Here is a 10,547-nt window from a genome sequence, read left to right as displayed (position 1 = left end):
GCCCTGCTGTGCTCTGCTCACTGGAGAGGGACATGCTGGCCACCCATCCAGGTGCACACCTGCCTTCTAACAGTTACTACTGTGTGTTGGAGTCCTTGTGCTGCTACTAAACTACAGCTGAGCCTGAGATCACAAGTGCAACTGAAAACAGTCTGTGGCTCCGAGGCAGAGGAGCACGCAGAAGGCCCCAAGAAAGGTCAAAAGAACAAAGCATGGGAAAGTGGTGGTAGCTTATACCCAGGGGATCGAAAGTCAGACCATTGGGAGTTTAGTTACATGGCAAGTCTGAGGCTACACAAAGTCTGTCCAGAGAGGAAGGTGGGAGTTTAGTGCTCAGGTCTCATTAGGTCACTGGCCTTCACTGTGCCTTCAGACAGGCCCAAGTCCACCCCTCTCTGTGAGGAGTATGTCTGTAGAGGTAACATCCTTGTGAAGATAATGAAAATTAAAATCTTAATTCCCAGGACTACCTGGGATTAGGTGAGTTTGTGGTTTATGAAACAGCTCCCTAACACTGCTTAGGTTGGCCTGTGACTTGTGACTCATTTTGCCCCTGCTTTCCAGTCCCGTGTTTCACTAAGACCAGGAGCTCGTGTTTTGGTATGGTGAAAAGAAAGCCCATACTCAGCTCTCAGAAAATAGGGTTTGACGCAAGTGAGATGGCTCATCAGAAAAAGGTACTTGTTGTAGAAGCCTAGTGAACCTGTATTGGATACCCGGAACCCATGTAAAGGTAGGAGAGAACTCACAACCTCTACATGTCCCATGGAACATGTGTACTAACAAGAACAACAGGTTTTGTTTTGTTTTTTGTTTTTTAAGGAATTAGAACAAAGCCAGGCAGTGGTGTTGCACACCTTTAATCCCAACACTTGGGAGGCAGAGGCAGGTGGATGGATCTCTGAGTTTGAGGCCAGCCTGGCCTACAAAGGGAATCCCAGGACTGTTTCACAGAGAAACCCTGTCTGGGGGCGGGGGAGAGACACACAGGACACACAAAAACAGAATAAACATTGGCAGTTGAGTTCCTAATGTACACAGACACCTGAGCCCCTGAGAGGGTGAGCAGGAATCTTAGGGAAGCCATCCAAAAGGGATTGGCCAAAGTTTGAATCAAAACCATACCATACAGATTTGTTTAATGCTGGGTTTTATGTCTATTGACACGATTAGGAGGCATGGGGGGTGGCTTTGGGGCAGAGTCTGTGCAGGATCTTTCCACATCATCACCCTGTCAGAGCACTTGAATTGGAACCAGCAGCAGAAGCTTAGGTGCTCTGGAAAAGATCCTTGGGTAGGCTCTCCAGGTTCACTTCCTTTCCAGTAGACAGACACATCCCAAATTGGAAAAGGAGGAGTAAAATCGGGCCCAGGAAATGACACCTAGAGCACCACAATGACACACCACTGAAGACAAGTGGCAGAAGTCGAGGACCGGGCACTAGCTACTTCCCTCTTACAGTCACGCCACTCATGGGGGACGCTTTAGCCATCCTTCTGAGACCTGATCTATCAGAGACTGATCTAGTTCTTGAGTAAAGGCATCCAGTGTGCTGCCAGTACTGTGGTAGAATCAGCCCCAGTGCACCAGAGAAGTCAGAGTCATGCCCCTCCAACTCCCCGAAGAGTTTCAGAACCTGGATGCTCCCAGACATCGTTTCTAGCTGTTGATCCTAGTGGTTCATCTAACTGCTGAGTGGGAAGGAGAAGCTGCTGGAAAACCTGAGGGTCCCCAACCCCCACAAACCTGCTGGGTAGCTTGCTGTTCTAGGTGTGGAGAGGACTGAGGCTTCTAGGCTGCTGGCAGAGTCAGGACAACACTGACAGCAAGGCCAGGGTGGGTTTGAGGCAGACTGACAAGACAATGAGTGGCAATACAGACTGGGTGGGCTGCCTCCCCAGACCTGCCACTTAGTGACATGCCTCAGTTTCCTCATTGTTTGCTGGTTTTGAGACAGGGTTTCTCTATATAGCTCTGGCTGGCCTGGATCTCTGCCCCTGCTTCCAAAACACAAGTGCTGCCCAGCTTAAGAAAGCTATGGTCCTTATTCCTCAAATTGAAATAGAGATCATTAAATTCATAAATAATACGTAAGCTGGGTGGTGGTGATCACTGCACTCAGAAGCAGAGGCTGGTGGATCTCTTAAGTTTACAGCCAGCCAGAGCATCGGAAAAGCCCTTCTTGAAAAACAAACGTCTCAAAGCACCTGAGATTATAGGTGTCTGCCATCTAGCCTATTTTTTGTTTTTAACTCTGTGTATGTGTGCTGTGTTTGAGATTTTTTTTAAAGATCTTATTATGTATATAGCACATCATGTATGCCTGCAGGCCAGAAGAGGGCACCAGATCTCATTACAGATGGTTGTGAGCCACCATGTGGGTGTTGGGGATTGAACTTAGGACCTCTGGAAGAGCAACCAGTGCTCTTAACCTCTGAGCCATCTCTCCAGCCCCTAGGTTTTAGGATTTTAAGATGGTATCTCATGTGTCCCCAAACTCCTTGAGTACCTGAGGATGATCTTGAACTTCTGCTCCTCCTGGTGCTAAAACTGCCGGTATGGGCCACCACACACTGTTTATGAAATGCTAGGGAATTAACCCACAGCTTAAAACATGCTAAGCAAGCACTCTCCTACTGAGCCAGAACATGGCAAGAGGGTTGGTTGCTGAGTTCAAGGCCAGTCTGGGCTACAGAATGATCCATGGCCAAATCCTGGAGCCTTGGACACAGATTTGCTGCAGGAAATCTTTCTGGACTTTCCTGGCCTCCTTGATAGGAGACTACACTTTCTTTTTTCCTTCAATATTCCAAGGCCCCTTTGCTTCTCAGATTGGGGCTGGTCCCTGATAGTAGGTCAGATGGCTGAATTGTCTTTAGGCTAGGTTGTTAATATTTCTGTAGACCTTACCACATTGTTTTATTGATTTAGCAGGGCTGTGGGAGTATGGGTAGGGTGATGGGTGGGGTGGAGGGTGTTTCGTGGTACAACTTCACAGACAGTGATTTGAGGAAGGGCAAGATGTGGAAGGGCTTTTTGTTTTGTTTTCCTTTCTTTGAGATAGGGTTTCTTTGCATAGCCCTGGCTGTCCTGGAACTTGCTCTGTATAGACCAGGCTGGCCTTGAACTTGGAGATCTGCCTACCTCTGCCTCCTGTGTACAGAGATTAAAGGTGTGTGTTACCACCACCCAGTTTTTTTTTTGTTTTTTGTTTTTTTTTGTTTTGAGACAGGGTTTTTCTTTGTATCCCTGTCTTGGAACTTGATCTGTAGACTAGGCTGGCCTTGAACATGTGCCACTAGGTCCAACTTTTTTGTCCCAACCCCCAGACATGTTTTAAAGGGGTCTTACAGGTTGGATGTCTTTAATCCCAGTGGTCTGGAACATCCAAGCAAGCAGATCTTTCTTTGAGTTTGAGGCAAGCTAGGACTACATAGTTTGGCCTGGTGTACAACAATTTAAAAAAAGAATGAAAAAAAGTGAAATTCTTGGCTTGAAAGAATGGCTCAGTGATTAAGAGGGCTTACTGCTTTACAGAGGACCTGAGTTCTGTTCCCAGCACCCATGTCAGGCACCTTACAAGCTCATATAACTCCAACTCCAGAGGATCAGATGCCTTAGAGCCTCCGTGGGAACCCACATGCATGTGTACATACACAAGAGACACACATACACATATGTTAGGGTTTTTTTTTTTTTTTTTTTTTAAGAAATAGACAATCTTGGGCTGGAGAGATAGCTCAGTGGTTAAGAGCATTGTTTTTTCAGAGGTCCTGAGTTCAATTCCTAGCAACTACATGGTGGCTCACAACCATCTATAATGAGATCTGGTGCCCTCTTCTGGCCTGCAGGGATGCATGCAGACAGAACTATTCACAATAAATCTTAAAAAAAAAAAAGCCAGGCGGTGTTGGTGCACGCCTTTTGTCCCAGCACTCAGGAGGCAGAGTCAGGCAGGTCTTTGTGCATTCAAGATCAGACTGGTCTACAAGAGCTAGTTCCAGGACATCCTCCAAAGCCACAGAGAAACCCTGTCTCAAAAATAAAGAGAAAAAAACACGAAACAGAAGCTCAAAAACAAGAAGACAGGACTGGGGCTGATGATGGCTCTGAGGGTAAGGACACTTGATGCCAAGCCTGGTGACCTAAGGATAAATTCCAGGGTCCTCCAAGGAAATGTAAAAAAGTAAGTTCCTTATCTAGGCCCAAGCTTCCTGCATCAGCCTTCTGAGCTCCTGGATTGGTGAGGAAGCATGAGCCACATCACCAAGTTTACCATGAATGTTGTTTTGCTTGAGATGGGGTTTCTATATGTAGCTCTGGCTAGCCTGGAACTTGCTATGTAGACCACAATAGCCTTGAACTTGGCTACAATCCTGGGTGCTGAAATTAGAGGTATAAATCACCATGCTCAACTCACCATAGATTCTCCTTATCTCTATACCCCCCCATGTGTTTGAAGAGCACTGAGGACAGCAGGTCGTGCCTGCTTAGTACAGACACATCATTTAGGTAATGAGAGCTTAGGTGTAGATACTTATAAAGAGGCAGGTAGATAACCAAAGAATGCAGAGGCTGGAAGTTGACACAAGGGCAGGTTCACACATACAGAACACAACACGCACAGGGTCAGGCTGACAGAAAGGAACACCTCGTGATGCTGGGCTGGACGAATGCATTATCTCTTTATGATTCCATGAAGGTCAGAGCAGTTGGGCTAAGTGGTCCTTCATTTCCTATGGATGTAGATAAGAGTCTAGATGCTCTAACGCAAGCTAAATGTGGTGCACGATTTAATTCCAGCACTCATGAGTCCTACCAGGTTACAGTGAAACCCTGTCTTAAAAACAAAACACACCTATCTCCCAGCACATCCTCCTGAACCGCTTTGCGAACACCTTTCCTGCTGGGAGCTTGAACTTGCCTGGATTGGCCTCCACTATGCGTGAACTCAGTAAAGGGTCAAAGCTAGAGACATTTAAACTCCCCCCATTCGCCAGCCTTTAACACTTCCTAGCTGTCCAGTTTCCTTGAGGGCTGGATCCCACCGCCCCCTACTGTAGCCAGAGGCTCTGTCATACCACCTTTCTTAAGCCCCGGGATATCGATCGATCGTTTCTTCCAGGTCCTCGACACTTCACAGGCCATTAAGCGCAGCTCATGGCGGTCAGGTCAAGCTCTTCCCGCCCCGCTACAGCACTTCCCTGCAGGAGCTCACACCAGCGCTGGTGCTGCCCACCGGCCATATTCGCCGCTATCTACACCTCGACTCGGGACAGGGATCCTTGCACCCGCCCCCAAACAAACCAAAGCTCAGACACCCCAACAGCCCTCCAAATTTCCTTCCACTCCATCACAGGGAGACCCGTGCACCGGGACGGCTGTACCCGAACTGCCTGGCGCGCGCTGGTCTGCACCTTGGCACTGGCTAGCCACAAGACTGCTCCCTCCCATCCCTTTCCCGCCACTGTCACCCTCGTACTACAAAGAAAGGGTCCTGGAGAGACATTATCAACCCCCTCCCCCAACTCAGCGGGTGCAGGAGCTTGTTCGCCGCTTGAGAAGTCAACATGCTGCCACCCTCTCTCCTGCGGGGGCCACCATCGAGAGCCCAGCCGCCCAGAGAGAAAGAGCGGCCCTAGAGGGCCAAAGCGAATGGACTTCCGCCTGCACCTCGGCCATTTTGGTTATGGGCGTCCAGTGCACAAGCCTCACCCCCTCACGCCCTAAATCCTACAGAATTGGGTCGAACCTCACTCAGATTGGTGCTGTGGAACGTCAGTTCCCTTTTAAGCCAACATCAATAATCCTAGTTTTCCGTTAACTTTATGGGGTCCCAGCGGGATAAGGAACTCATTCGATCAAGTTCGCTCAGCAGTTAAGAACATTTGCTGTAACCTGGCATGGTCGTGCACGCCTCTAATCCCAGCACTTGGGAGATAGAGACAGGCAGGTGTCTGTGAGTCGGAGGCCAGCCTGGCACACAGAGTGAGTTCCAGGACACCTAGAGCTACATAGTGACCCTCCAAATTTCCTTCCACTCCATCACAGGGAGACCCGCCACCGGGACGGCTGTACCCGAACTGCCTGGCGCGCGCTGGTCTGCACCTTGGCACTGGAGCCACAAGACTGCTCCCTCCCATCCCTTTCCCGCCACTGTCACCCTCGTACTACAAAGAAAGGGTCCTGGAGAGACATTATCAACCCCCTCCCCCAACTCGGCGGGTGCAGGAGTTTGTTCGCTGCTAGCGAAGGGTGACCCTCAAACTTCCCCAGCAAAAAGGAAAAAGGCGCACAGGTTGGGTTCCCAGCACCTACATAACAGCTCTAGTGCCTGGCGATCTGACGCCCCCTTCTGGTCTCCGCTGCCACTACAAGCACGTGGTGCACAGGCATGCAAGCACACTACACACACACACACACACACACACACACACACACGGCAAAATGCAGTCGTATCTTCATGAGTTCCAGGACAGTGTAGCTGCGCAAGTCAGATCCTGTTTCAAAATACCAAAAATTAGAAGGTCGGCGAGATGGCTCAGCGGGTAAAGGACACACCACCAAGCCTGAGTATCCGGGTAGCTTCCCCTGAAAGGTGGGAGGAGGGAACAGAGCCATACACAGTACTTTGCCCACTACACCTGCGAATGCAGGAGGGTTTCGAAGCTGTTTTTCCGAAAACCCCACAGGCTCACTCCACGAGGATTCATCCCGCATAACGATGCCGCAGCGAGGGCATAGCATAAGAAAAGGAAAACATAATCACTGGGTCCAGCGGAGGGACGTTGGGACTCTAAGGTGACCGCTCAGAGGACGGCTGTACCAACCACAGAAGTATCAACGACAACGCTAGGGCGGGAAGTGCCCGGAATGAAGGGGTGTGGTCTGCGATGGAGGCTCCGCCCCGGAAGCCCATTTGCTCCCGCCAAGACGGTCGGCCCTTATCCTTATAAGGATATCCGGAAGTAGCTCGCGGCGCCGCCCTACGTCACTACACCCAAATTTAGCCAGGGAAGTCGGCCGGCTGCAGTGGCGGGAAGTCTACGCGTTGGTGTGGGGGTGTTCCTTAAAGGGCAAGCGCAGCAAGTGACAGGCACTGTTATAACTTTTTTACCCCTTTGCATCTAGAATCAGGTTTTCTTAGGCGAGTGGCGCGGGGTGGAACCGACGTGTATTTGTCTTTGTGTATCTGTGTGTGTGTGTTTTCGCGCGCGCAATCAAACTCCGGTCGTCAGGCTTGGCAGCCAGTGATTCTACCCACTGAGCCTTCTCGTTGGCACTGATACCTTTCTTGGGGTAATTCGGCCTCCCGGGGTGCGAAGGGTGCTCATTGGGGCTTCCGCGGCACTGGGTTGCGGGAAGCTGGGGGATGTTCAACGCTGAGCGTGAGCGCTGTGAGGTGGCTCCCTCCAGGGTCAGCCAGCGTCGTCCGCGCCAACTTTCCACCCATGTCCGCGAGGATGGAGGTTCGAGGGCTGCCGGCCTCAGTTGCTTGCTTCCTTGTTTAGTAAATATTGGTTGGGTGATCGCCGTCAGGTCTCTCACCTGGAAAAAGTAGACCTAACTGTGCCTTCTGAGGAGGAGGGACCAGAGACGCTGAGTAAAGAGAAAGCGAACAGCCCCGGCGTGTTTAATATGCAGCAGAGTCTTCACTGTTCAGAAACCACTAACTAGCTGGCTGGTAGGCGCGGTGAACAGTGCCCTCGGGGAGTGGGCCCCTTCCCGGGCCTTCCCCACTGCAACGGGGAGATGGCCACCCGTTGGCTACCGGGTGGGCCTCGCTGGCGGGGAACCCAGGCCAACCTGGGGTCTCAAGGCGCGGTGGGGAACTTCTTCCTTGCCAGGATCTAAGACCCTTCTCCTCCGAGGCGTAAATTTGTCTCTACGGCTTTAAGGAGTCTCAGGCCACTGTGGAAAGCCCGGATGAGGCCTTCTGACTGGGCGTGGCGTCTCCGTGACGTCATCCTGGTTCTATTAAAAGGGCTCCGGCGCGCTTCCCGGGCCGGAACTTCTAGCAGTGCTCGTGCCGGAGCGAGTTTGTCGTCTGGCAGCATCGCCCGTCTCAAACCATTCCCGGCTTTGCTCCGAGATCTCGTCGAGCGAGCAGGCATGGAAGCGCAGAAGGAAGCGCAGCGCATCATGACCCTGTCGGTGTGGAAGATGTACCACTCTCGCATGCAGCGAGGCGGCCTGCGTCTGCACCGGAGTCTGCAGCTGTCCCTCGTCATGCGTAGCGCTCGGGAGCTCTACCTTTCAGCCAAGGTGGAGGCCCACCAGCCCGAGTTCCCGCCGTCTGGCGGTACTCTGGACCCTCGCCTGCGCCCACCGCGGGAAGCCGACGCTGCAATGGGCGCGGCGCCCCCCGACGCCGAGCAGCTCCCGGAGCCCATGGACACGCAAGAGGAAGCGCCGCGAGCCCCGGAGACCCCTGCGCGCTGTGACCCGCCCCCCGCCAGAGTCAGCCGCAAGCGCCGGAGCAGCAGCCACCCGAGCGACGGCGGTGACGCCGGACTGGTCCCAAGTAAGAAGGCCCGCCTAGAGGAGGCGGCGAGGGAGGAGGCGCCGGAGGTCGCCGATCGCCTGCCGCTTCCTCCCGCACAAACCGAAGGTGCCTTCCCCAATCTCGCCCGCGTCCTCCAAAGGCGCTTCTCGAGTCTGCTGAACTGCGGGCCCTCCGGGTCCCCGCCGACGCCCCCCGCTTGCGAGGCCAAGCCGGCCTGCCGCCCGGCCGACAACATGCTCAGCGTGCTGGTGCGAGCCGTGGTGGCCTTCTGAGCATTCCGAGCAGCGTCGCCGGAGCCAGCAACGCACACCCGAGGCCAGGGCCGGCTGGGGAAGGTCGGCGGGGCCCGTGAGGAAGAGCCGCGGCCCGGGCTGCCGGAGGCCCGGGAGGACTGAGGAGCTGGGGCGCGTGCGCCGCCCCACGGACGTGCGCCCACGGGTGCTGTTGAAGGACTGTCCCCTACCCGGCGGGGAGAAGGGACGCCTGCATCTGGAATCTCAGGGTCGGACATCCCGGCCGCCTGGCTGCCCTTGCAAGGCCGTGTCGCTCGCAGGCGCGTTTCGGCCCCGACAAGTGGCACGCTTGTGCAAGCGGTCGTAGTTGCGTCACGGGGCAGACGCGGGTGCTTCCTGTTGCCTTGCGTGGGTGTGGGGCCCGGGAGGAGGCCAGGGTGTGGGCCCGCCCTAGGGACTGGGAGGTGATTTGAGTCACCTCGGCCAAGAGCCCGGACGGATCAAACCGGTGGAGCGTCTGGAGAGCCCGGAGCTGACTGTCAGCGCAGACCCGTGTGGCGTGGGCCGCGCCGGGAAGGGGGCCGGCTGGTCGCAGTTACTTTCGTAGACCCGCCTCTAAGGCAGGCAAGGGACTCTTCTCGCCAGCGTTGTTTATGAAGTCTGTTTACCTTTCCCGTGGTGGTTGTGATTAACGCCCATCTACTTGCGTTTTACAATGTCAGCTAAGAAAATAAAGACCGTCGGAGAAAAGACGCTGCTGTGTGTCTGGCTTCCCTGGGGGAGGGCCGGGGCGAAGGTCAGGACTGGTCGCCGCTCCCCGAGCCTCGAACTGGTTTGACCGGGTGCCCAGGGGTTGGGAAGCCGGGTCCCCGTTTCTTTACCTTAAGTTTACGGGCTGTTACCTAAAGTAACCCTGTGATCTGGGAATTCCTTAGAAATTAACACACTCGGGGAGTCAGCGAGTGTAGGAAGCTCAGTGTTTAAGGGGTATGGGGTACGGTGTTTCAAAAGGAGCTGGCGAGTTTTAAACGCTGGCGTTTCTCTCGTGCCCTCCTCCCGACTGGAACTGTGTCCAGTGGCGGTGGCTGAACTTTGAACATGTCCTTTCCAGTTTCTTAGCTTTGTGGCTCAGGCGATAAGCCCTTGCTAACTTTGAGTTACCTATCTATGAAACGGCCTAGGCCGGGCGTTGTGGCACATACATTTGAATTTAAGCACTAGGGAATCCAAGGCCAGCCTGGTCTACAACTCGAGTTCCAGGACAGCTGTGGCTGTTAGAGAAACGCTGTCTCATTTTTTTTTTTTAATTTTTAAAAGAAAAATAAATGGGCCTATAAGCCGCTTCCGCAGCACATTTAGGCTTTAACAATGCTCGAGTTTAATCCAACCGTAAGTGTGTAGACCAGTGCAAGAAACACAGCAAGTCCCTACACTTTTGTGTTTTGTTTAAAGCGGGGCAGAGTGATGCGCGCCTTTAACCCAAGCAAAAGGCAGGCAGAGGCAGGCGGATCTCTTAAATTAGAGGCCAGCCTAGTTTTCATAGTTAATTTCAAATCCACACAAACTGGTTAGCCTTGATCTTATCCAGCTTCGAGCTTTCCAACCAACACAGTAAACAATTCCTCTCACTTTGGTTTCCGAAGGGCTTTAGGCATAACCTAGGGGCCAGGGTGGAGGCTCTGAGACCCTAAGGACAAAGGAACCGCAGGTGCGGGAGGCGTAAGGAAAGCGCGGGCGCCACCCGCCCGCCGGCCCCACCCCCTCCGGCCTCCTGACCCCAGAGGGGAGGGCAGAAGGAGGGGGTGGC

General features: G+C 53.3%; 1 protein-coding gene across 1 annotated transcript; it reads left to right on the top strand.

Annotated features, from left to right (window-relative positions):
* Positions 1-6,525: 6,525 nt before the first annotated feature.
* Positions 6,526-9,492, top strand: Ier2 (immediate early response 2). Its single transcript, XM_013126156.3, has one exon. It carries the CDS (start codon positions 7,928-7,930, stop codon positions 8,777-8,779), a length of 852 nt encoding a protein of 283 aa, XP_012981610.1. The 5' UTR covers positions 6,526-7,927; the 3' UTR covers positions 8,780-9,492.
* Positions 9,493-10,547: the final 1,055 nt, after the last annotated feature.

The sequence above is a fragment of the Mesocricetus auratus genome, unplaced genomic scaffold, assembly GCF_017639785.1.
Source record: "Mesocricetus auratus isolate SY011 unplaced genomic scaffold, BCM_Maur_2.0 Super-Scaffold_100081, whole genome shotgun sequence".
NCBI classification, from domain to species: Eukaryota; Metazoa; Chordata; class Mammalia; order Rodentia; family Cricetidae; genus Mesocricetus; species Mesocricetus auratus.
The sequence above is the reverse complement of the archived record's forward strand: the minus strand, read 5'-3'. Positions and strand labels throughout refer to the sequence as shown.